General features: G+C 41.2%; 1 protein-coding gene across 3 annotated transcripts in view; it reads left to right on the top strand.

The window, feature by feature from the left end:
• The window catches only part of CARMIL1 (capping protein regulator and myosin 1 linker 1), a 173359-nt gene extending 148335 nt beyond the window's left edge, over positions 1-25024 (top strand). For 2 of the 3 annotated variants that reach the window (XM_090137292.1, XM_090137293.1), the window contains exons 31-39: positions 5182-5248; positions 5574-5770; positions 8076-8182; positions 9953-10385; positions 14017-14095; positions 16534-16767; positions 19125-19259; positions 21373-21519; positions 23987-25024. In XM_090137292.1, the coding sequence (XP_089993418.1) occupies positions 5182-5248; positions 5574-5770; positions 8076-8182; positions 9953-10385; positions 14017-14095; positions 16534-16767; positions 19125-19259; positions 21373-21519; positions 23987-24123 (1536 nt within the window). In that variant the 3' untranslated portion in view covers positions 24124-25024. The remainder of the gene's footprint in view (positions 1-5181; positions 5249-5573; positions 5771-8075; positions 8183-9952; positions 10386-14016; positions 14096-16533; positions 16768-19124; positions 19260-21372; positions 21520-23986) is intronic. The other variant, XM_031589066.2, reaches the window with a different exon arrangement.
• The last annotated feature ends 1602 nt before the right edge of the window (positions 25025-26626 follow it).

The raw sequence follows: 26626 nt of genomic DNA, 5'->3' as shown, positions 1-26626 counted from the left end.
TAGAGTTGCTTTGGATCTCTTTATTAGTAGGATAGTTAAAACCTTAGGAGAACAGATTTACATCTCTTTTCATTCTTTCAAGAGAGACTTTGCTTTATCTTCAACATTCTCCAGCTTTCCACAACAAGCTACATAATTCTGTAATTCAGAACCCTCCTTGAGACTAGGAAATATCAGTATTACACTTCTCTCTCACCACTGATGCCAGCAAATTGGAAAAAAAAAAAGACATTACATTAAAAGAGCAGATTGCCACCATTGGTGAGTGCCACACACTGGAAACAAATGTCTGAAAATATGGATTTGTCCCAGTATAGATGAATTAAGAAGGTCCACATCCTTCTCTGATTACCCACTGGAAACACAAAATGTTTGTGTAGCATCTTGAAATGCAAAAGATTTTTTACCTCATTCTTGCATGTCACCTTTCCTGCTGAGACTTTTAAGTGTTTTGGCTTTAGTTTTTCTTTATTTTGGTAACTTCTGGTTTTGCCTCCTTTCCTGAGAACTGCTATTGCTTTGTCTTCCCCATTCATATTCTTTTTTCTTTCTTTTTTGCTGCATGGAGACTCTCTGCTGTACAAGTGTAAGTATTTTTTTTAGCTCTGCTGTTTCTGGCCTACCTGTATGCATTTTTGTGCTCCATTTGTCTCTGTACTGCTGTGTTAGTCTCCTGGGAGATTCTAGTGCCATCCATCTGCACTTATAGAGAGAAATAGACAGCAGTTCAGCGATGAGATTTGATTTTACAGGAAGATTCAGCTAGCACAGTGTCTGAGTTTAAAGCATCCCTTGGCTTGGAGACCAAACCAAGCAGAGTGCTGATGAGAGCAAAGCACCATTACTGCTCAGAAACAAAATCTATTGCTTGGGTTTTATATTCAAACATCACGCAGCTTGATGAAACAATGGCTTGAAAATGAGCTTGAGTGAGAATTTCCTTGACATAGCAGGTTTCAGGTGGAAGAGATGTCATGGGTTATCTCTGAGTTTGGCCAGTTCTGTTTTCTTTGTCTGATTTAATCACTTTGAGCTTTTGAATGTTCTTCTCAGCTGCTGTCACCCTTAATGCATTCTGAGAGCTGAAATTCCATGCGTAGTTTGGCAGGAAGGAGGAATGAGGGGAGACAGGTTGGGGAGCTGAGTATCAAGAGGAAGCGAGAAGTTGTTCATTAATTTGTTTTAATTTGTTCTTTTGAAAAGAAAACGATAGGAGAGTTATGAAGCATCCATGTATCTAAAAGGATTGAATATAAATAATTCTGGAGGGTGAGGGAAGAAAAATGGAAATGAGCACATTCCTGAGCACTGAGAGTAATTTCACTATTTGTATAGTCAAAGAATGTAGAGTGTTTAAGACCATGCTGCTGCTAAAGGCACATTGTTTTCTAGCATTGGAAACAAAGCTTCAAGCATTTAAAATGTGATTTTAGTTGTTTTTAATTCCCAAGACACTGCTGTTCTTCCACATTTTGTAATATAGCTCTCAGATATTTTTGTGAGGGAGGGAGTGAGAAGAGGCAGTCTGGAAAATTGATCTGTCTAAGAAGAGAACCTGGGAGCTGAAATGTAGCTTGGACACACGAGACTGCCTAGCTCTAACCTGGCCTTTATTTGAGATTATGGTGGAGACTTGCTGACCCCTGTGTATGGCTGAAGGGTACTTTCATGGAGCAATCTCCAGAGAGTGCTGTGGCACAAGTGCATGCAGACTTCCACAAGGTCTTCCAAGAAACTGAAAATACTCATCTTTTTAGCTCTTGTGTTAGGCAGGCCTACAGCCTGCTTACAGAAAAGCAGGCAAAACAAGGAAAAACAAAATGGTATGCTCTTATAGAAAGTCACTAGAAGGTGTGGATGAATTTGAGGACAGGAAGTTGATACTAACACTGCGATGATTGAAATGTGAGGCAGGAAAGCTGAGCTGAGCTGTGTTTGTGGGGTGGAAGGTAGTGTGAAGACACAAGGTGTGCAACTGGCAAACCTGAGCTGCTTCCCTCAGTGATGGGAAGAGGGTGAGATCTATCCCTGGGAGTTCAGCCATCTTCTCTGGCAGTGAGATGTGCTGTGCTGTGCTGATGTAGCATGCTGCACAGCATCTGAGATATTAAGCTGAGATTAAGTCTAATATTTTGTAGAAAGAGCACAATGGCCTATTTATATTAATACTTTGACCCATTTTGCTCTGCGTGCAATCTAGAAAGATCACTTGGCAAGAAGCCTTTCATCTGTGCACTTCCTAAACTGGCTGGAAAACAGAAGGTTTTCCAATAAAATGTACGTAGAGCTGTTATTCATGCTGTTAAAGCCTGTGGGAGGTATCTCTATCTCTCTGCCTTTATCCCCAGCAACCAAGCTGCTGATGGATCATGCCAAGGTGGAGGGAAGTTCTAGCACTGACCAAGAGACTGAGGTATGATCATCAGCTCAAGCTCTGCAGGGTCATCCAGGGGCATTTTCTTATCTGAGAAGATTAAATCATCTATGAAGATGATAAAAGGGCTGGCATACCTCCCCTAAAAGACAGGCTGAGGGAGCTGGGCTTGTTTAATCTGGAGAAGGCTGCAAGGAGACCTCATTGCACCCTTCCAGTATTTAAAAAGGGGTTTTTAAAAAGGAGGGGAATCAACTTTTTACTCAGGTAGTTATTGATAGGACAGGGAGGAATGATTTTAAGGTCAAGGAGGGAAGGTTTAGACAGGATGTCAGGGGAAGTTCTTTACAGAGAGAGTGATGAGATGCTGGAACAGGCTGCCCAGACAGGTTGTGGATGCTCTGTTCATGGAGGTGTTCAAGACCAGGTTGGATTGGGACACTGGGCAACCTGATCTAGTACCAGATCTGGAGATTGTAGCACTGCCTGTGGCAGGGGGGTTGGAACATGATGATCCGTGGGATCCCTTACAACCCAAGCCTTGTATGATTTGATGATTCCAGGATCCTATTCCTGGCTGTCAGGAATATTTTGGAGTGTTCAAGTCACTGCACGGGAACCTCAAAACTTGCCCTGGGCAAGTTGGTGCCCTGGGCCATGGCAGGGCTCTCAGCTTGTCTGTGTTCATCTGAGAGCACTCTGACCGCTGGCTGCACAATTACTGAGTTATAAGAAGCTTCCTATTAACCTTGTTGCCTGTCTTCTTTTTTGACCTTGAGCTTATGATTTGCTGCATTACATTGATGTGATTTCCAGTTGTACCACAAGAAAAAGTGGCAAGCAGGCCAAAATGCATGCAAATATACGTTAACATGAGAAATAGACTGCAGCTGGAAAAGTAGCTCATAGTGACTGTTGATTGCTGTCCCCTGAATGTTGAGTTACTTAAGCTCATCACTGCATGAGGTGCAAATGCCTTTGGCTCTTCCAGGTTTGGATGAGAGCAGCTCATGAGCTTCCCTTGATCTAGAGAGGCACCTGCTGATATGCACCCTTCAGAGGCCATCCAGCTGCCTAGCCCTTGGACAATGCACTGCAATTTTGGCTAAAAAGTTCTGCACCTCTCCAGGCACTTAGTACAGAGTCATAGCATAAACTTTGCTTTTGGTTTACTGGTAGCTCACAGAATAGTACCTGACCCTTTGATGCAATAGCACTTTTCATTCTCATTAAAATCATGGTAAGCCTGCTCAGATGGCAATCTATTTCCTGTCTGATCATGAAATGGTTTTAATTTTTATTGCTTGTCAAATATAGATGTGGAAACCAGCTCCAGCTGGTTTTCCCAGTGATGTTTGTTGCAGTAAAAGAACAGCTCTGTTGCTCAGACAGTGCTATCACTGCCCACTCTGTAGTCTGGTGGCCCTTTTCTGACCTTAAGAAGATCTGTAATACCTTTCCTCTTTCTAAAAATTTGTCATAAATCTGAGCATATGAGTAGTGACTTAATAATCCGCCTAGCTACTTCAGATGGGAATATAAATTCAGTACATGTGAGTGTAGGCACTGAACTTTCCTTAAAGAAAAACTAATAAACACTTAAGCAGTTCATGATGTCTGATGTTTTAAAGCCAGCTATTCCTTTTCTCTCTCATAAAACTGATCAAGCTAAACTTGATTATCAATTCTATTTATGAGTTATGAGCCATAACAAAATCCAGCTTCCTGACTGATAGCCCAGATGTGAAACCATTCGGTAGGACTAGAAAATAAGTGGAAGTGAACAAATGTCTCTACAGCCAGCATGTATGACTGACTACCAGAAAGAAAGCCCATCTTTTCAAGAGCCATATCATTTTAAATTAATTCCTTAAAAAACATGCAGCTTAGCTTTTCTTTCTAAACTCTTACAATGTTGAGCTATGTTAAGAGGCTCAAAATTGACACACACTTTCCTGTAGCAAAAAAGTCTGGCCTTGCAAGACCTTTTGGAAGAATTCAGGCAAGAAAATAAGGGTGACTTTCTTCAAAAAATAACAAAAGTAGGTCTGAAGTCTGGGCATTTGTGCTCTGAAGTTAATACATTCCTTTTTTTGGGTAATGTGAAGGTGAGAAGAGTAACAGCATATAATTTTCAGTAAATACCTTGAATGTACACCAAGATAACTCCATACATTAGGATATCTAAAGTGCAGGGGAGTCATGTGGTTAGTGGAGATACTGCTAACCCTGGCATGGTATTTCCAGTATTTTGAAGAAGGACTATGTGCTCCAACACTGTATTTTCCTGGGGATGCTTGGTGAGCTCTATGATTGTATCCAGAGGCACAGGCACTTTAATCATTCTCAGTAGTACATTGCTAGCTGAGCAGGCATATTTCATATTGAAAACAAAATCCAAAACAAGTAGGAGAACCATCCCTGGTGTTGTCATGAACCATGCAGTAGAGGACACAGTAATTACTTCAGTTGTCTGTGCCTCGTGATCCTGAACTCAAAGGTGAGGTATTAATAATTACCTTATTGTACATTTGAGGATCAATGAGTTAATGCTTGAACAATTCAGATGATCATCCTGTTTACAATCTGAGATTTTAATGTGAAGAATAACTGCCTCCCTGGTTCACTTTCAATGTCAATATAGAAAATGTTACAGATGTTTGAGAAGGGGAGGAAAAAAACCTTTTCCTTCATGATATTAAACCCAATCAGATCTTGAGAAGAGATTTGCTGTGTAGAAGGGAAAAACTGTTCATTGTCATTTCTTCTGTCCATTGAAGTTATTTGCCTTTGTTTTATATTGGTAGATGACTCCTAAATCAAAAAGGAAAAGTATTCACAGTAGAATGCTCCGGCCGGTGTCCAGAGCTTTTGGTAAGTGAGAATTTCATAACCCATTTTTACTTCTTTGCTTGCTGAGATTCTTCTAGGTAGTTCTTTATTCAAAAGCACAGAAGACCGTCCCTCCCTCTGGATTGCATTTGAGGCCCATGTTGTTTGCTTTGTTCTGGGAATCTTCTAGTGTGTTTGGTACTAAATGTCTGCACATAATGCTCTGTCTGCTCACAAACGTGTTGTGGCTGAGTACGTTCTGTGTACGCGTTTATAACTGTTATCCAGAAAAGAGAGGAATGGCATTGTCTTTTTAATTTTTGTAATAGCATGTTAAGCCTAATTAGAAAGTTTTGATTTCTCTTAGAAATGGAATTTGATCTAGATAAAGCACTGGAAGAAGTACCTATCCATATAGAAGACCCACCATTTCCTTCCAGCAGGCCAGACAAACGAACTTCTGGATTCATTTCAGAGTTGCCATCAGAAGAAGGGAGAAAACTTGAACACTTTACAAAGTTAAGGCCCAAAAGGAATAAAAAACAGCAGCCCAGCCAAGCAGCAGTAAGTCTGTATTGAAGTATTGCTGATGATACTGTCTGTTGATTGCTTTTTGCCATGAGTCAGTTCTTGTGAAGAAATGACGATGAATATTAAATTTTTAAAACTATAGCCTTTAAAGGCTATGACAAACTTCTTGATTCTTCTTCTGGTATTCACGTATTTAGGTGTATAATTCCTATTAGAAGCTTTTTGTCTTGTTTGAAACAACCTAAACCCAGGATAGCTTTTATCCTTATTTGATTTTGTTTTTTAGTGGAAGCATTTTCTGATAGCATGTGCACCTTTTGCTGGGAACACACAAAATGCCATGAGACTTTTCAGTTATATTGTAAGGATTTGTTAAGTCTTAATCCTTTCTTTTCTGCCTGCTTTAGGACTTGATAACTTGGCATGAATTCCTATTTCTATCAGCTCTCAGAGGTGCTACCCTGTGACACCCAGCTTCCCACAGCTCCCTAACTAAAGATGATGTTTGGTCCAACAAATCTGCATAGTCACAGATCTGCTTTTCATGCTGGAGCTTGCCTTAGAAAAGCAAAACAGAGCACTGTCTGTCTATAAAAGGCATTGGTGTGAACCCAAGTATACATGTGTGGGGTTCCCACAGTTCCATTTCCTTGGCATACCACATCAATGAAGATTTATTTCTCTGATGGTATATCCTCAGGGAATGTAAGGACAGATCTGAAGGAGTTACAGAGTTATCTCATGGCAACAGAGCAGAACTGAGGTGATAAAATAACCCTTATCAAGGGGCGGCTGTTGTTTCTCTGAATTATGTTGCCTAGTAATGAATGTCTGTGGCTTCATCTCTGCCTTGGGAGTGTCAGAGGAGAGAATCCTTGAAAATCTCCTTATTGCTGGGAAAGATCTCATCAGGCAACTCTTTTGCACCACTTGGAAGTGGTGAAGCCTTCAAGCGGGAGGGGAGGGGGATATCCAAGCCAATTTTCCATTCCCTTGTGCTTTACAAGGAAAGATAGAGGTAGCAGGAGGACATACTGGTCTTGACATTGTAGGGAAAACACATCTGTGTTTACTTCTTCTGATTCCAATTCTGCAGAATGCACATATTTTCCAAATTGCTAAACTTGCTTTTCATTTGAACTTAGTGCATCCTGTGCCATAAGCGTAGGGGTGGGGAAGGAATATGGTCGTGGGAGAGCAAGTGCTGATAGGCTGGTAGGTTGATGACCAGAACATAAGATGTCTTGCTCAATGAAAACAAAAAGCTTATTTCTTGTAACAAGGAAGTGCTACTTTCCATGACAATGCAGTGTCATGTCAGAATGCTCCTCTGCGTTGAGTTAGTTAGGAAATAGGAGTTTAATTAGTTGCAGAAATTGAAAGGAACTTTTCTAGCTTAAAATCTTTTGTCTCTGCCTTTTTTATGGACCTCGCTAGTTCTGACCTTAATAATAAGTCTAAACAAAAATGCAGAAGACTTAAGATGTTTGCTTCATGCTTTCTAACAGCCAAATGTTCAAGGCTAGAATCACAAGTAGAGTCTGTCATTGTTTGCAGAATTGATTTGCTGATGTTTTTGCCCCTTTGATGCTACAGAAAGCAGTAGTTTGGAGAAGCATTGGAGGTGTAAAAGGCACAGTCTCAGATCCACACTGATTGATATGTATCAGAAGTTTCAGTCAATTTTGTTTTTCACTTTATAAGTCACAATTTTCTTAGCCAAACTTTCTGACTTCGTGTCCAAACAGAACAAATGGTTGGGGGATTGTTTGTTTCCTGTTGCCATTATTTCCGTTTCTTATTGTAGTGGATCTCAGATGATTGCAGCTGTACTTTTCTAGCTTTGCTGGAAAAATGATTTGTTCTTTGTAAGATATCCTAGCCTGGAAGCCAAGAGGGAATAAATGTAAACTTTTAACTTGGGGTGGATGGGCAAAGGAAAGATTTTTTAGTTCTGTCAGGGTTTATACTGAAATGAACATTTAGAGAGAGGGAGAAAACAGAGTAACAAACAGTTGTCAGGTGATCACTTAAATGCACAGATTTCTTAGCTGCTTATTTTGTTTCTATCTAAATGTGTGATCTATTCTCAAGAGCAAAAGGCATTTGATTCCTGACCTCATGCAGTATCCAGCTGTGATCCAGCTTGCCTCTGTTGCTTTGCATTTACTGTAGTGCCTCAACTGGCCTGAGTAAAGGGAGAATTTTGGAGGTGCTTCTTTTGCACTGAGGTCTGGTTGACAGTGCATGACTTAAATAACATCTTGATTCTTAGTAATTATCATATAAACAAAAACGTGTCGGTTATTTTATGCTATAGAGAATTTTCTTTTGTCAGGTATCTGCTGGAGTGCCTCCAGATGGTGAACAGAATGGCCTCATGGGAAGAGTAGATGAAGGTGTGGATGAATTTTTCACAAAGAAAGTCACAAAAATGGATTCAAAGTAAGTTCACTTCATGCGGTTTGTTGTTGCTTTTTAATTTATTTTTTTTAATCTATACTACTAGCTTGGAAATTATCCATTCTACTCAAAAGTTGTTTTTGAATTCTGTTCTCAATATCCAGGCAAAGCCAGAAAATGCCTTGTTAGTCTACGATAATACAGTGAATTAAATTACCCTGCCTTAAAAATGACTACTTGGAAATGAATTGCCTCAATTTACCATTTGGTGTGGATTACTGACTAGTGGGTATGTTTATAACTTAGCTAACTCAATGTTACTTGTCAGCAAAGCCCATTAGAACTAAAGCAAAGCAGTGTATTTATTGCAGCTCATCCTTCCATTGCCAATAGTACACACACAGGTGTGTCTATGTAGACAGGACTGATCAGGCACAAACAGGATTGTGAAAGATGACACTATATATATGCTGTTTTAGAAATACATGTTAAATATTTTTAAGCAGTTTAAACATTCCAGATTTCAGTAAATTTGTCTGAAAGACATATCTCTTTCAGCTTTGTATAGAGGGAAAAAAGTAGCTTATATAATTCTGTATGGCTGGTTGTATGTTTACAGAACCATGCAGCTAGAAGTTTGTGCACCAATGCAGGTTTGCACATATACACACAAAAATGCTTATATAAATAAATGAGAAACTCTGGGCAACTTGAAACTACCTCTTCTGTATTGTCTGTGACATCCGTTAAGGGAAATGGTAGGCATTAACTGATAGGTAACTGTGTCAGGAAAAGCAAATGTTTTAAAACTGGCGTGTTACAAAAATGTGTAGTGACATGGAAAGCCATGTGTGATATTCTATGTGTACTGGTAAGATCATGGTAGCTTTGAATTAACCAGGATTACCAGGTTAAATTCAGGATACTGGCAGACTAACAGCATCCTACAGTGTTTCCCTTGGGCTCCCACTAGCTGTTCATTTCAGATGTCTCCATGATCTCTCACTATCTTTGTGTGCGCATCCCTGGCCATGGGCTTGACTCATGGATCTTTGTTCTCATGAGCTGTCTCCATTTGCTTTATTGATGGGTCTTTCCAGTTGAGGTGCTCATAAGCAGAAATGTAATGAACTCAGCTATCCCTTAAGCATGAATACTCTGCCTGTAAGGTGCCTGGGAAAGTCTTAACAGCATTTGGGGTTTTTGTTTGGTTTGGTTTTGACTGCTTTTTTGTTGGTTTTTTTTTTTTTGTATGTTTTCTTGGGTTTTTTTGTTTTTGTTTTTAATTAAGTTTTGTTGGGTTTTGTTTCTGAGGATGAGCATCTACATTATAAAGATGTTGTCTCTATGTTCCTTTCTAAGAGAAGACAGCTCTACCAACTAATTCTTTGTTCCCCCCAAAGCCTCTGCAAGTTGTGTGTTTGGATCAGTTATCCTCCTTATAACTACAGGTAGATCAAAACTAGAGGTGACATTCTCTGGAAACAGAACAGTGTGAAATTGTATGTGCGTAAACAGGTGAGGCAGAGCTGAGCTGAAGCAACACCTCACTGGTGTTGGAAACAGACAGGTACACAGTGCAAATGACATGGCTGCTACTGTTCCACGCACAAGGCTGGTCCAGGAATTCTCAAGACAGTATGACTAATGTTAATTGTTCAGGTTTTAATTTAATCTGAGCCTCCAGCAACATATACATCATATACATCATATAAAAGGTTGGCTCTGCCCAGGAGAAGTCATTTTGTACTGTTGAGAACAGATTGGGGAGGGAAAGGAAAAAGAGATTAAAACGTCCATGTCTTTTATTAGGAGACCATCGACTAAAAGTTCAGAGAGCAGTGAGCCCAGTGAAGCAGGTGATGAGAAGAAGAAAAGGGACTCAAGGAAGAGTGGCTTCCTTAACTTAATCAAATCAAGAGGCTCCAAATCTGAACGTCCTCAGACTGTAATGGTGGCTGAGGAGCCCTCCTCACCCAAGGTTGCTTCAAAAAGTCAAGCGGTGGACTCAAGTAAGAAGGAGCTAAAATCTGCAGAGCAGAATGGTGGTACAGAACGATCTGAAGAGTTAAAGACGCCGGACTCACTGGAGGAGATGCAGCCAGACGATGCTGCAAAGGCTGAAAGAGGTGACAGCAAAGGAAGCCCGCAAGGAGGCCGGAGGTATGGCGTGCAGGTGATGGGCAGCGGACTTCTCGCAGAAATGAAAGCCAAGCAGGAGAAGAGAGCAGCCTCTGCTCAGAAGGTGAAGGCAATTTGATTTCTCTTGAGTTATAAAAAAAAATGAACAAAAAATAGGTGTCTTCAGTGGAGGGGATACAGGGATTGGGCCTTGTCATATCATTCCAGTTTTCTGCCAGGGATTGCAGAGTTCTCCTGCAAAAGAATTGCTCTGTGTTGCTGTGATTGAACATGAGTGCCCTGGCCAAGGGCCAGGCTGCACATATAGAAGACATGTCCTTAAGCCTGCACTTTCTCTCCTCATGCTGGGGAGGCAGCATCAGCTATTGCACTTGATGTCCTGCCAACACAGGAGCAGAAAGGACACAATTGTTTGCATGTATTACAGAGTACTTTGGGGGCAACTAGCACCCAAACTAGCACAGTTTGTATTCACTCTATGTGACCTGTGATTTGTTCATGTATAATAGATGCATGTTTTAACTAAAGCTAGGAAAGGCTGTTTACTGTGTGTGCTCTTTGATTTATTTTCATGACTTGGACTTCTGTATTTTAAATACTAACTCTCAAAGAAAATAATCATATTTAAAAAAACAAACAACAACAAAAAAAACCCTCCCCATTATTTTCATGTGGGAATATCCTCACATTACTCCAAAGGTTTTTGTGCCAAACTATTTTACTTGATGCCCATTTTCCTTTGAAATTCTCTACTGTCAGCCTCTGCTGTACAGCACCCAACTGTAATTGGCACATTCTAAAATTACCAAAGGATCAGTAATTTGTATTCCTCTCTTATTCTTGAGCACGCAGGGCACTCATTGCTATCCATTCCCCACCACTACTCCCCACCATTACCGCACCATGACTTGGAAGATGTTATTTTATGGCAAAGCTCAGGTGTAAGCTTTGCCCTCATTTTCATCTTTTTAAAATCCTACACTATTGTCTTACCATGTCTGAGTAAGACATTCAGTTGTCATTTTTGCCTTTCTTCTCACTCTTACATTATTTGCTGTGATGGCTGAACGATTGCTGCAAATCCTGTGGTCTTGTAATAAGCAAATTCAAGTTAAAGCAGAGACCTATGGCTTGCTAAAGTGACCCTCAGCATAAAAATTGTGTCTCTAAGGAAATGACCAATTCCCACCTTTCTAAATGTGCTGCATAGTGCCCATGAACAGTCTAATTGATTTCTAAGACACCAGGTTTTCAATTAAGATCCTATGATTGTAAATAAAAGTGTTACAGTCTGCCACAACAAACAATAGATTTACTCCAGCTAATATAGTTTTTTACAATTGCATGAAGTGTGTGCTTGGTGCTTTTCAATTTCTTAATACCTGTCATCTGAAGTTGGTCACATCTGGGATGATGCATTTGAGGTTGTCTATGAGTGTACATCTACTTCCATTGATTAGCTTTTCTACCACTGATGGAAAACTCGAATTTTGTTTCTCAAAAAGGAAAGCTGTTACCTTTTCCCAGTATTATTATACTTTTCACGTTATGCTTTTTTCCTCATTTTGGGGGGGGGGGGGAAAGAAATGCCCCTTTCATGTTTGTCATTGGTTTCTTGCTCTCTTTTTGTTGTTGATGTATGAATATAGGAAACTTTTAAGAAAATAACCTATTTGGATTTTTTTTAAGAGGTTATTGGTCATATTTTTGTTGTGTTTTTTAAAAGTTGATGTGTCTCAGTTTTGTTTTTTTTTTCTTTATAATGACAAGAAAGCTGAATCTTACACACAGCGGGGCACTGGCTTGCTTCTTAATGTTGTCCAGACCATACCAAATTGAACTACTGTTCAAAAGAATTTTTTGCATACTTTATCCTAGACTGCCATAGCAAATGGTTCGGTTTTGCACTTTTATTCATGGCATTCATAAAGCTGAAAAATATAAAGTATTTTGATGATTGAGCCACAGATGAAAGCATCCCATTGCTGTTAAATTACTTAGGAGATATATGGCACCAACTTCCCCAGTATCTTCAAATTTATCAGAATTCTAGCATGATAGAAAATTATATTTTCCTTTAAGGTGCAGATGGCTGCTTATATTCTGAGCTATTTTACGTGAAAACAAAGCCAGAAGGTATTTACTATTTTATTCATACCCTCCTGCAGTCTTGTTACAGATACAAGTGATGAGCAGGTGCACAGTAGATGGAAAGATGGTAAATGCTTTTTTGTTTTCTTTTGCTTAGAATACAATGTGAGAATTGCTAGATAAATATGTGCAATGAGGGTTACTGCTGTGCATACCTAACAAGGTCTTTTAGCTCCATCTAGTGTTTACAGACTGAATTTTTAAATACCTCAAGCAAGACCTAAGAGCAAACCGAGCTCATATGCAACCTGTTTATGTACGCATCATCAGTATTTCCCAACTCTGCATACATTCCTTCTAAAAGTAGAGCTTCATTATTTATCTGGATGGTAAATTTGCCTGCATGTACCTGAAATGATTGACGACTTATCAGAGTAAATTTTAGCAGTAAGTGTTCTGTGTTGTCTCAGGACTGCAAGCAGTTTGCAGTGTGTGTATGGTAGCTAGCCAAACACACTGACATCCTTACTGCACCTTTAAGTGCCACACTAAGTGCCAACACTGCTTTTGTACTTGGCCTCAGTACATATTTCCCTAGCAGTCCCATAAGTGGAAGGAGGAAGGAGTTCCAGTGAAATTAGTTTCCATATTGTCCTAAAGCACTCTAAATATAATTCAGTAGATAAATATTAAGAAAGTGTTGGTAATTTATTTCTCAATCAGTATTTTGTTTACCAAGATGTGGAAGAAAGAACAAGTAAATGGGGAGTAGCAAATGAGGAGCAGACAACATATCAATGGCAGACAAGAAACAGGAATTAAAAAACTGGAGCTTTCACTTAGCCTCCCAATAGCTTAATGTTCCTGCAAGCTTTGGATGGGTCATTACTTTGCCTGTAAAGGCAACATAGCTTATGACTCTTAACTCTTCAAATTATTATTTGAAGATTATGTTTCTAGAATGCTCTTGATGGGAAAACAATTTGTTATGCTTGCACATAGTTTTTAACATACAGATGATGTAATATGAAAAGCTTGTAGAAGTACAATGCTCTAGACTGGGTTTTTTTTTTTTTAGAGAAGGGAACATCCAACAGCCCTTGTAATACGTAACATTTATTTGTTTTTAAAGGAATCTTGTAAATACATGGGTGTTGCTGCTTCTGGAGTTGCAAGCTTATCTAAAATATACAGGGTTTTTTTGTATGTGGAGGAGCATAAAATCCATCCAGCAGTCTTAAATTCAGAATACAGATATTCAGAAAATGACTTTTTCTTTTAAACCTGACGGTGTAATTTTTAAAATCTGGAGCTGTCTTCGGAGAAAAGACTTTCTTAGTTTCAGCTCCATTACCTGACCACCTAGTTTTAACTCCTGTATGTTAGCAGGCCCATCACATAGGAGGCAGGGTGTAATTGCAGCTTTGCTAGACGCTTGTATGTATACTTGATCAACTCAGTTTACTTCCCACCTTGAACTTCATGTCCTTTCCAGGACATGAAAGAGAAACAAAGAAGTGCATCCACTGAAAGATACTAGCGCTACTTTCTCTGCCTTGTAGCACTTTTTTTCCTAACAGAAGTATAGAGTTACATTGATTGAAGGTCTGTTATTAATGCAAGAGGTTTTCTCACTCTTGCAGAAACTTGGGAATGACACACCTTCCAAGGAGCCTTCTGATGCAGCAGTGAGCTCAGAACGACTGGATGGAAGTGGTACAGGTACAGTCTGGGACTCTTGTTATAAACTTTAGAAAATGGAAAACCTAAACTCAGTATCACACTTTGCTCTCCAAATTGCACACCTAACAATTGCTTAAGCAAAATATGAAGTTACGGTAAGTGAACAGCATCAGAAACAAGCTCATGTTTGTACTGTGTTTGACAGCGCTTCTTGTGAAGCCAGCTCAAGGTCTGTGTTGATAGCTCATTGCTTTACACTTGTGCTACACATCCCAAAGAATGGAAAGGACTCAGGATGTTCCTGGGACTCCTTCCAAAGAGTCCTGATTTGCAATAGAGATGCCAAAGCTGAAGCTGAACCCAAGAGCCAGCAAAAATGTCTTCATGCATAGAATTGAAGCTTCTGAATTCATCTGTGGGCTTCAGCATGACTAGTCTGCAAGGTTAACAGTAGTCAGTGTAACTGCTCTTCTAGTCCTGGCTTTGGGCTCTTTGAAGAGACTTCTCATAGCCAATGGACACTAGCTCTTCCCAGGCTTTAGCTGACATGAACAAAGCTAGAGCGATTTGCAGAGTTGTAGAGGCCCTGGGATGCAGCCCACATGCACAAAATAACATAAATAAACTCAGTGCTTACAGCAGCATTTCGCTTTGTGGCTAGTCCTTCTTTGCACTGGCCAAAGGCCCTTGTCAGGCTATAGTCTTGAAATGGCAGTGTCTAAATACACATATCCTCTTGGTGCAAGAGAAGTGCCTCATTGCTGGGCGCATAGACTGGGCTGAAATCTAAATCCAAAAGTGGGCAGCTTGGTTGAGCACTTCAGAAATCAGTTATAAGTATTTCTATCTTTATAAAGCTGGTTTTAAAAGGCAGCTTGTGCACAGCATGTTAAAGCAAACTATAAATCAGTGACCATAGGTCAGCCTGCTTGTCTTTTGAGAAGTACTGTTCATACTGTGTTTGTCTCCTGATACTGTCAAACAAATCAGAGGAGCCAGAATTGCATATACTTGGGATATTAGAATAGCTGTGGGTGTCTGACCCCAATTTTTCGCTAGTCCTTTTCTCTGTATATGGCACTTTTCACCCCACCTCACTGCACTGTGCATGCCCCTTCCTTCTGCCCTCCAGCTGTCAGTTCTTTCTTTGTCACTCTTGCTTGAGAGCTCCCTGAGGCTGCTCTTCACTGTTGTAGCTACAGTTTGTTTTTGGTTAATTTATTTTAATTTACTGGGTTCTAATAATATTAGCAGGCCTGGGGTTAGCAAGGCAAGAAAGAAAGGTAATGGAAAAATTGCTGGATGTTGCTACAGGAAAACTATAGATAAATATGTATGCAAGCACAAAGCTCCTCTGATTAGCTGGAGTTTAGCTCTAGCTGGGCTGAAAAACAGCTTTGTAGACTGGAAAAAATTTTTGGATGTCGGCTTGCAACAAACTATATCCAACACTCTCCTCTCATTGCTTTTGAAATGGCTGTGCTCAGCACTCCTGTAAACAAGCAGGATTTCTGAATGGGAATAGCAGGTAGGTAGGTCAAGTATGAGCAGATTGTGGCTTTGCCAGGTACCAAGGCAACCAGTCTACATTTCAGTTAGTCTGTCATTTTGTTCCTGAGAATAAAGACGAGATGACTGTTGAATGTCCCAAGCTAGCACACACATTTCAGAATTATTGATATACCTGCTACATAAAAGCTTTCATCCTCCTCAAAGTAGAAAAGTAGGGCAAGCATTTTGCTTGCTTGCAACTTAATGTCCAACAGGCTTTCTACCAACTGGCACAGCTGAACAGAACTGATTTATGCCTTGGAAGTGAATGTAGTTTTATGCATAAATACTTTGATCTTTGTTTGGGATAGTATGTTGATAAACTTGCTAATGCATAGAAACCATTGTTCATATACAGGGTTGTTAAATCAGTCAAAATATTAACTAAAGAATATTTTGGTCTCCTCTGAGTTTCAAAATCTCTTCAGAGCTTGCTAAAGCAACAAATAAGAAGATGTAGCCTGCTGACCGCATGTTCCAGATTTATTTTCTGGGCCAGGATTTTTCTGTTGATTTTGGACAGCCAACCTTTTGTCTGTAGAGGCACAAATCAGCCAAAGGCTGCCTTTTCTACTGATCCATTGCTGCTTCCTCAGCAGGTAGGCCATCCCATCTGCTCCCAGAATGATAAAGGGAGAATGAGGTCCAGCCAGCCATCGATCCAAATGTATTAAAAGGACTGGAGATGTCGTCACCTATGAGGCAATTGATTTATGTTAGCACATGTAAGAATTGATGGGTTTAGGTGCTCTTCTTGTGGTGATTTTAAAATACTAGGAGTCACCTTACCAATGCTGCAAGGCTCTGTGTGTATGAATATATCTATGAATATGTGAACTAGTAAAGGTGTTTTCTACATAAGTGTACATGTACGCTGAACATTCCACGGTGCAGGAGACTGTAATTTATGTGTCTGTTTATTTTAGTGCCTAAACTCCCACAGACCCTTCCAGAGAGCCGGTTTGCCTCCAATAAAGGTGACTCTATCTCAGCATCATCTGAAAAAAATGCGAAAGCTGAACCAAAGGCAGAAGCTGTGGCAAAGGCAAGAAGTTCTTCCAATACACCAACCAGCCCCAAACCCCCACTGCAGTCAGCGAAGCCCAGCCTGGCAGGACGGCCCACGGTGCCACAGAAACCACGCTCTGCCTCTCGCACTGGTGAGGAGCTGCTAGGTACTTCTGAGGGGAGTTTCTGTGGGCCCTGGAGTAGACACCCAGGGCTGCTTTCTGAACAGAAGTTAAATGCAGATGGACTCCTCAGGCACTAGCTCTTGACCTGCTTCCTTCTTTTCCATCTCCCTCTTGCCATAATTCAAATGCAGTTATTTTAAATGGTTTAGCCCTGTGACAGTAAAATCTGAGCAGAACCAGTGGAAACGCTGACAGAGCTGTTCTGAGTTAGCCTGCTCTCTTAGGAATGCTCAGAGATCTGCTTCAGAATGAAAACCCGTTGTAATTGTGCTGGCAATACTGTTTTCTTTGAGCACCTGACTCTAAATACTGAAGCCCTTGGGGTTTTTTGGCTCTTAGCTCCCTGAGTGAATGCCTGTTAATAATTAGTTCAAACAACTGTTTCTCACTCTTTTCCCTCATTTTGCCTGTGATTCTTTCCTTATTATGTTTGATTGGAATTAACTGTAGCTGTGATTTTACAGCCCTGCTAGACTGCCAGCTGAATGGTTATTTATTAACTTCTGCTCTGTCCCAGCCTCCCACCTAGATATTACCTGAATATTTCCAATATCATGAAACAGATCGTCTATACACTGACTGCTATTTAACAGGCTGATGACACAACTCCCTCTTCCAAAAGTATAGTTTCCATTGCAGTTTAGAGGAATTAAATGCTAGCTATTGACTCTCCTCATGGCTGTAGCAAATGGAACTTATTGCTGCTAATTTAAGAATGTGAGCATTGCCTCTAGGCTTTTCCCATACTTACCAATGACCTGAGAAAGATTACATATCTGAGGGGGACAGAGAGCAAACGGATGTTAAAGCCTCTTCTTTGCCTTAATGTGTGCTTGACATTGTTTAACCTGTCTTTGCACACTAGTGGGTGGACTGTTGTTCAAGTACGGAATCACCTTCAGGTTGCAGATGGCTTTGTTTTATTGGTCATTTCAAAAATGGTCATAGAATTGTTGGGTGAAATACTTGTAAAGATGAATACAATAGAAAGGCATTGCTTATTTCATGATGTTTGATCTATAAAATAGGCAGCAGTTATCTCAAAATATCTTGTATCGAACTGACCTAAGCTATCTGTTTCTACCAGTTCATATTTCCTGCAGAGAGGAGCCTGCTGCGGACTTACTACAGAAAGCAATTAATATTTGCTAGTAATAAGCCAGCTCCTCGGGTGGCAGCAAAAGCAGCATCGTCTCTGCTGCAGTCTGATTTCTTTCATAGTACTTATATTGACTTGCTAGCTAAGGTCACATAGGTGATGTGATGATGATGCCAAACAATAATCCTATTTGCATTCTTGCTCCTGCTGTTGTTTATAGTGATGTGACTGGAGTAATGATAGCAAATTTTTGCTAAGTAATCTGAGGGCAACAGAGTACAGCTCAAATGTCTTTAAATCATCAAAGTCTGAAAGTGATTCCTTGGTAAAGCACGAGATATATCAGCTTTATTTCTGAAACATATAGCTGTGTTTGCCAAGCACAGTGCTCATACGCAGAGCTTGATGTTGATACCAAGTTTCCCAAAGCACCTGGCCTCACAGGCATGGGGAGGTCTTGAGAATTACTGCATCTGTTCAGACTGAGTTGCATTTGGAAGTTCATCACTTTCATTTGCTGAAATTAACAAGATTGACTCCTTCGTGATGACCAATTTGTGTTAACAGTAGGATAGATTCCTATTAATTTCCAAAATGCAGCTGGGTTAACTTGTGTTCCAAATTTATACAAGTATTATAGAGTAGAATCATAGAATGTTTTGGATTGGAAGAGACCTTTAAGATCACGTAGTTCCAACCCCCTGCTATAAGTAGGGACACCTCCCTCTAGACCAGGTTGCTCGAAGCCCCATCCAGCCTGGCCTTCAATGCTTCCAGGGAGGGGGCATCCACAACTTCACTGAGCAACCTGTTCCAGTGTCTCACCACCCTCACAGTAAAGAATTTCTTCCTAACATCTAGTCTAAATCTACAAAATATTTCCAAAAATCCATCCAAAATTGTTTTCAGCTATTTTTTTTTACAAATTGTATGCTTATGTTTTGCATGAAGCTCAGTTTTCTATTTGTGCTACTGTAGTAACACCTGTTAAAAATACTGGAGTTGATGTCTTATCTTTGGCTATAAATATTCTTTTATCTGGACTGAGGGCCATCATATGGTCTGTTAACATAATGTAAATACCCAATTCCTTCTTTTTCCAATACAGATTCTAGCTGTTTCTTTGTTTTATGTTGTGTTGGACTTTGGTCCCATCATGAAGGTGTCCCTTCTGTGAGCTACAGAGCAAATATAACCTCTCGCCTTTTGTTCATGATTTTCACAGAGGATGCTCCAGAGTCTCCCTCTGGTCCCAGCTCACCAAAAGTTGCCCTGCTTCCACCTGTGCTGAAGAAAGTTCCCTCTGATAAAGAAAAGGATGGTCAGAGCAGCCCCACAGTCAGATCATTTTCTCAAGAAGGTAGGAGTGTTGGTATAACTGTTGGTCCAGCATGCCTTTCATTGTTCCCTGATCTGATTGCTCTTAGAAGGGAAGATACTTACTCATTTTGAGGAAAAAAGAGGAAGGAGGGGTGTATCTAGTCATGTCTTCCCACCCCTTCTCCACCCATGGGTTGGTGCTCTATGTGTTCTTTGTTTCATCAAACCAAGTGAAAGATGAATTTCTTGTTACTTATGATGTAGCTGAACAATTAAGGGATGTTTGTGTTATGTATGTTGTGTTTTAGTTTGGTCTGACTCAAGGTGCTGATTGGTGTTGGTCACAGATAACAATGTGAAATGTAGCTCTGTTGATCAGTAAAGTTGCAGGGGAGCAGCCCCAACTCTTCCTTTCCAGCTGGCTCTGTGTGTGTGTTAATGCATATGACTGGACTTACCTCACACTTGGGCAGTATGTGTGTCCAGGCAATGTTTGGTACTATTACCACACTATTTACCCACAATAATGGATTGCTGGCATCTCTTTGCTGCTTTTCATGTGCACTCTGGATTTCTTCTTTTACTGATGCATTCCCTTGCCTTGCAGTTGGCTCTCAAAAGAGCTAAGGCTTCCTTCAAAAGCATAGGACATGGAGAAATAGTCACAGAACTATTGTTCAGCATGGTGTTAGCTGGCACAAAGACAACACTGAAATCTGAGGGTGAGACCTCCATTCTTTGAACTGTCCTTGAGAAAGATGAGTCACATTTCCAGCTCAAGGTGATTCCCATCGCATCCTGGAAAAGGATGGAACTGGAAAAATCGCATAAGCTGTGAGACAAAGGGGTGCCCATTCGCGCTCTGCCAGCACTTCTCTGCAGGATGGGATGTGGCAGATGAGTCAGGGCAGATACATCACACTGGGTTGTGAGAAAGGAGCAGTTGTGCGGCCCACAGAGTTCACTGTTACCCACTGATGGGAGGAGCCTGGTATTAATCCTGCCTTTAGTCCCATCGGAGCCTGCACTGAGACAGGTGAACTGAGGCACAGCTTAGGGACCAGGCTTTACTCAACTGGTGCCATCATGCTTAGAATGGTAGCAATCAAAGGCTCTTGCCACACTTGACTCTTTCAGTTGCTCTCTGATAAATGCATGTCCTAAAGCCCTTGTTTCCTGGTCAGCTTTTCATCAGAGAGAGAACTTGCTGCTGCATATCTGGAGATACCCAGTGTAGTGGGACTTGTTGCAGATGTGTTTCATGTGACATTGGTTTCACCATTGCTGTGCTCTATCTCTTTTAAGTCTCCTCGTCATGAGAGGAGACACTGGAGAAGGAGGAAATACAGGATTGAAACTACAATCCTTTTGAATTACAGCAACCTCCAACACAGCCCAGATTTTATAAGTTTCTGTAGTTTGTGACTATTATATACAAAATGGGAGTCACTTTATTTTTAAAATTTGTTAGCTCATTATACAAATCCTTGTAGAAGAGGGGTTGGATGCTGCCTTCCTCCCTCTTTGCTCACTTACACTTTGCCTACATCCAAGCTGAAACAGTATTCTAGTTGCTGCTGCTGCACTGTAAGAATTTTATTAACAATAGCTTGGAATGACTAACATTGTGTTTCTGAATCTTTATGTAGTTGCTATGCTTTGCATAGAGATGTTTGGAAAAGACTGAATTCTGTCTCTTTTGGTTTTTATTCTTTGTCAAGTTAACTTTCTCTTTTTTACCATCCTACTTTTGGTCATTCCTCCTTCCTTGCATTCTGCTTCCTTTCACACTAGCATGCACAATTTATTTCTGCAACTGGTAAATCACTGCAAATCCACCTAAGTTCATAAACAAAATTATAGCTACTGCAAAAGAAAGGAGCAGATTACATGATATTTAATTATAAAAATGCTTTATGTGAATGATTTAATTCTACTGCATGGGGCAATCCCCAAATGCACTTCTTTGCACAGACTATCTGTAAGGTCAGGCTGCAGTTACCAACAAATAGCCAGACTAGATTTAAGCGAGCATCTGGCATATCGATTGCTGCTCTTTGAGTGATTGATTAGGTGGGATGACAAATTGAAATTATTTATGCTACTTAATACTTTCTGTGTATGGGGTATAAACGGATCCGTTTCCCTGCTAGAGCGAACAGGAGAAGGTCAAAAAAGAGCTGCAGACCCTGACTGTGCCAAGCCGCCTGGAGGAGGGGGACCCACTTCGGGGCAGTGCTCTGCCAGTGCAGAAGAGGAAGGCAGTGTGCTTGGGCTGAGGAAAGCTCAGCCAGCTTCTGGTTAGCAGTTTCCAATTTCATTTTTCATCCAGATGGTGCTTGGCAGCTGGCATTAACAATTGCTAAGATGCTGTGGTAGCAAAGAGTTGAAAGGGTGCTGCTCTGTCAGTGAAGTGTGAGAAGGGTGAAAGTCCCATGAGACGTTCATCATCTTCCTGCAACCTGATCTACTGAGTGGCAACCCTGCCCACAGCAGGGAGCTGGAACTGGTTGGGCTTTAAGGTCCCTTCCAACCAACCCGAGCCAGTCTGTGATTCTATGATGCGTGCACTAAAGAATTTCAAAACATATTTCATCCTGACTATTGTTAGTGCCAGCTTCTGCACTGTCTCACAACCATTTGAGAACAGGGAAAATCAGCTTATTTTGATACAGCATGTTGTTTTCAGCTGGCATAAACAAAAATAAAAATAAAATCCATAGGAACCCAAACCCAACAGTGTGCTGCACCTCTTGAAAAGCACCTTGGACTTACAGTAAGCTCATTCAGTAAAATATAAAAACGGTTGGTTGAACTATGTGTTTTTAAAATGTAAAAACTCCTGTTCCCAAATGGTTTATGTTTCCATGCTTCTCCGTACCTTGTAACTAGCTTGTTCAAACAGTGATTCAAAATTACTTTTTTCTGCAGCCTTTTAATGAGTTATTTGAGTATCTTATGCAATTCATTTACTCATAGTTCTTCTATTTATAAGACATTGTGTATTCCTTCTATATATTTCCCATTATTCATTCTATCCTGTTGTGAGGAAAAGGAAAGAACCATCCCATCTGCCCCTCTCTGTCCTCAGTCCAGATTTTCTGATTTGCTGATCACATTGTGGAACCAAACTTAGCTCAAATTTGGAACCTCTTTTCACCATCACAACCAAATTATTTTAGTAATTCTTAAGTAGCTCTCCAAAAAAATAAGTTTCAAAAGCTGAGATGCTGCTTCAGATCTCTGCAAGCTGCCTTGGTGTGGTTTCATGAGGGCTATGTCTGAGGTCCACTCTGATGGCATCAGCCTGCTTGCATATATGGACTTAAGTGCCCAACATATTTTTCAGGCGTTTTGGGGGCAAACTTCCCATCTTGTTTAATTAGACCATAAATACAGACAGCTGCTGCAGCATGTGTTCTGGGTTTTATTTGAAGAGTGAATGGAGGCTCAAACAACAGCCATGTAATTACTTGCAGGTAGAATTATCAGGAATGATTCAGAGCCACAGGGCACCTATTTCTTTGAAAAGCAGTGGTGTTTGGGAAGGTGGAAAGACCTAACCTGTTATTTTACTTTATATGTTATTTTGCTCTATTTTTAAATAGACTTTAGGCATCTTTGAAAAGTTAAATAGCTTTAAGAGAATTTGCTCAAAATCCTCTTCTCTCCCAGTTTGCAAAGCAGGGATAAGAAAGCAATGATTGTATAATTTCTAGCTCTTATTTCATCCCACGTTTTGGCTAGCACACATGAGGAAAAAGGTATTGTGGAGTTGGGAGGGCTGCTTGGGTCAGAAATGCACCGTGTATGCAAGGTGTGGGTCCCATAGGATGAGTGTTGGATGTGTCGATGTGTCCCTTCTGCTCTCACATTGCAGAGATGCAGAACTGGATGCCAGATAAAGCCAGATGGAGCTTTCTGGCATACCTGGGTGGCTCCATGGCCTAATCCAGGGGAAAAGGTGCAGTAAAGACACGCTAGAGGTTTGCCATCTCTGTAAAGGTTCGTTTTGATGGGAAGCGTGAGGGTTCTGTAGGCATCAGCCCTTGCATAACCTTGCTCCCGTTGCTGTGCATAATAAAACTCTTGTTTCCATAGAAATTTCAGACCACTTACCCGATCAGAGGTCTTAACGATGGTTTAAAACCGTTTTTTTCTATTCCATTTCAAAGTTTATAGGTTTAGGGGGAAACCGCTGACCTTCCTCAGATTTATTGTGCTAGGCAAACAGAACAAGTGCTGTCTGCTTTTAGACAAACAGAAACGGGGCCGTCCAGCTTTCTGCCCTGCTGAGACACAGCCATGCTCCCAGCTGAGAGAGCTGCAGGTCAGGCTCAGTGTCTGTTTGAGGAGCAGGGTCCAGGCTGCACTCTGCTGCTCTGAGGAGGGTCCTGCCAAGGCACCCATGCGGTCAGGAGGGCATTGTCTGTAATCCAGGTGCTCTGTTTGCTTGTGATGTGATGAGAAGGAAGCCTCCAGGCCTTTTCTAACTGTAATGTCTGTTTGTGTCACACTGAGGTGTACCGAGTTTTGTATTTCAGGTTCGTCTGCTCGTCAGCCACCACTGGGCTGGAGTTCACTTCATTTTTTTCCTTCTCTCCCTGTCTCTCACCTTCTTTTGGGTTGAATTCGTGGATCTATACTACTCCCACCTGTCCAAGTGAATACTGCGGGAGTGGGAGCAGGTGCATTATGCAGGAATGACTTTTTTCCTCTCCTCCTTTCTGCAGTTGTTACTAAGACCCATTTCTGTGTTTTGCACAGCTGCCAAAAGAAGCCCTGGGCACCAGTCCCACGAGTTCCAGGAGCTGAAGCAGAGGTCCTTAAGTAAAGACGGCCATCAGGGAAGCAAGTCCAGTGACTCTGGCGAAGAGGCAGATAAAGATTTTATTTTTGTTTAGCGATTGTAGTGCGAGAGCTTTTATAACAGTCAGGGTACAGCAATCAACAGCCCTTCCAGCCAGCTGCTCTACCACCACAGGTACATCCCCACGCAGAGAAGCTGATCTTCCAGATGCGATTCCCACTACAATCAGTTGGTGTTGATTTGGCCCTTAATTTCTGTTCTGTCCCATTCAGGCATTCCTTCCCATGCCTTTGCTAAAGCCAGCAATCTTTTCATGTATTCTACTTGAATTTCCCTCCAAAGCAGCTACAAAGAATGCCCTGCACTGGGGCGCTGGGGAAGCAAAGCAAATTAACTGGACACTGTCTTACGCTCGTACACTGTACAGCAGGTAATGTGTTGTACTGCTGAATGTAAATGTGTCAAATCTGCACGTGACTTACCTATAAATATATTCTTGCGGTATGCAATTGCACATTGTAATTATATTAAGAGCACACTAATAAAATAATTTGTATAGATTATATATATTAAATGCTTGGGTATGGTTTTTACATTCTCCCATAGGGAGCTTCTTTCTTCCTGTTCTTGTACTGTACATAAAGCTGCAGCGCTTACATTTGTGTACTGTCAAAAAGCACAAAGGAGAAGGATCTGAATGACATATAATCTTGTTATGCTTCCACGTTCATGTATTAATGTATATAGTTGGTTGGAATGAGGGCAATGGAAATTTTATTAATATTGGTGTTTTCTAGAGACCTTCTTCGGTTCTGTCTGCATATTAGCTTCCTTTCAATGTGTAATTCTATGAGAACCATAGTTGGACTTCTGTAAAAACATTTCTGCTTTTGGGGAAGGGGCACAGGTTTCACAGGTATCCACTTACATTACAGGTTGAAGGGATTTTATTCATATGTATATTTGTAACAATAAAAATGATTTTACAACTGAAATTGAGCTCCTCGTTTTTATAGCACTGGTTTTGGTCTGACAGCTTCTCCTCGTTGAATGATAGCATAGTGTCAGATAGAACAAGTGTGCAGTTAAGACAAAAACAGTGTCCTCCTTTTCTCCTTGTGGTGAAAAGTCTGTTCCTCTGGCCTGGCTCCACACAGCATCACCCAAAAATCATACTGTGCATATGAGAGCATTGTCCAGATGCTTTTTTTATGCCAAAGCTTTGCATCTCTATAGTAAGGCAGGAGGCTGTAGAAAACAGGTCCTAAAGCCTAGGTTTTCAAACCCACGTGCTGTGGGCTTCACACTGGTTTGAAATTCTGCATCTAAAACCCAGCCTGCTTCAATTGTTACTCACATACAATGTGAACAAGACTATTTTGCAAGAGTAGTATTCAAGAAGGGTTGCCTGATCTGCTGGCTCTGTGAATTTAAGAAAACTTACTGAACAGCAAGATTTTTGGTATTAATAAAAATAATAATGAGAGTCTCACTTCCAGCTGCTGAGTATTTCTCCCATTGGAACTTGCTGTCCTGCTCATCAGCCATCCAGACCACCTGCCCTACGCTGAGGGCAGAGCCCTGGCAGCCTCCAGCTCACCCATCTGTCTGGAAGGCAAGGCCTGGAAGGAGAGTGGCAACAGTACCTGCAGTGGGATCTGCATCTCCTCCATCCCTTCTTGGGCAAAGAGCAAGAAGAAGCTCTCTCAGATGGGGCTGCTGTGGTCTCTCCTACTCCTCAAGGTGGTTTTCATGCTTTGCCATTGAATATTGCCAGTGCCATACGCAGCTGGGGAAGACTGTGGCCATGTGAACTCAAACAGCCCTACATGATGCCATTAGGATTGTTTCCCCCCTCCCTGCTAAAGCAATCTGAAGTTTGGATGATGGTTCTTGAGTGTTTTGAACTGTTCCCTGTTGAGCAGTAACAACAGTAAATATCTGCTTCTTACCATGAAAACAGCAATCATGTTACATTCCTCCTCTCTCCAGCAGCAGCTGAGCCAGCCTGAGATGATCAGGGATTAGTGCAGCCCATCCACCATAGCCCTGTGCTGCTCAGCATTGGAATTCACCATTGGTACTCACTGCTGCTGCATATGGTACACTGCTTAACAGATGGGTGTGGGGATGGATGTGCTCTTCTGTTGCATTGTCTCGTGCTCCAATCCATGCTCCAAGGCTAGAGGTGCCCAGTTTGTCCTGATGGGGCTGTGAAAGGGGATGCAGAGCAGTGCCAGCTTTGGCTGGGGCTGTTGGGTTGATGCCTGCTGGTCCCTGACACCTGCTGGGAGTTCCCCAGTGTTGTTCGTGCACTGAAGGGCCCAAAACCAGCATCTAAACTGGGTGAAGAAATGCAAAAGGGAGGTCTCGTGGTGATCTGCAAGGCAGTGCTGGTGAAGGGGCCTAGAAGGGAGGTGGACAAGAAATTCCTGTAAATACAATGATGCTTCTGGTTGAATATTAGGAAATAGTTATTCTCTGACAGAGCGGTGAGGCAGTGGCACAGGCTGCCCAGAGAGGTGGTGGGGTCACCATCTATGGAGGTGTTCAGGAGCCATGGATGTGGCACTGAGGGACGTGGTCAGTGAGCATGG

This window comes from Phasianus colchicus, chromosome 3 (assembly GCF_987193195.1).
Source record: "Phasianus colchicus chromosome 3, bPhaCol1.hap1.1, whole genome shotgun sequence".
Lineage (NCBI taxonomy): Eukaryota > Metazoa > Chordata > Aves > Galliformes > Phasianidae > Phasianus > Phasianus colchicus.
This window is presented reverse-complemented; position numbering and strand designations above follow the sequence as displayed.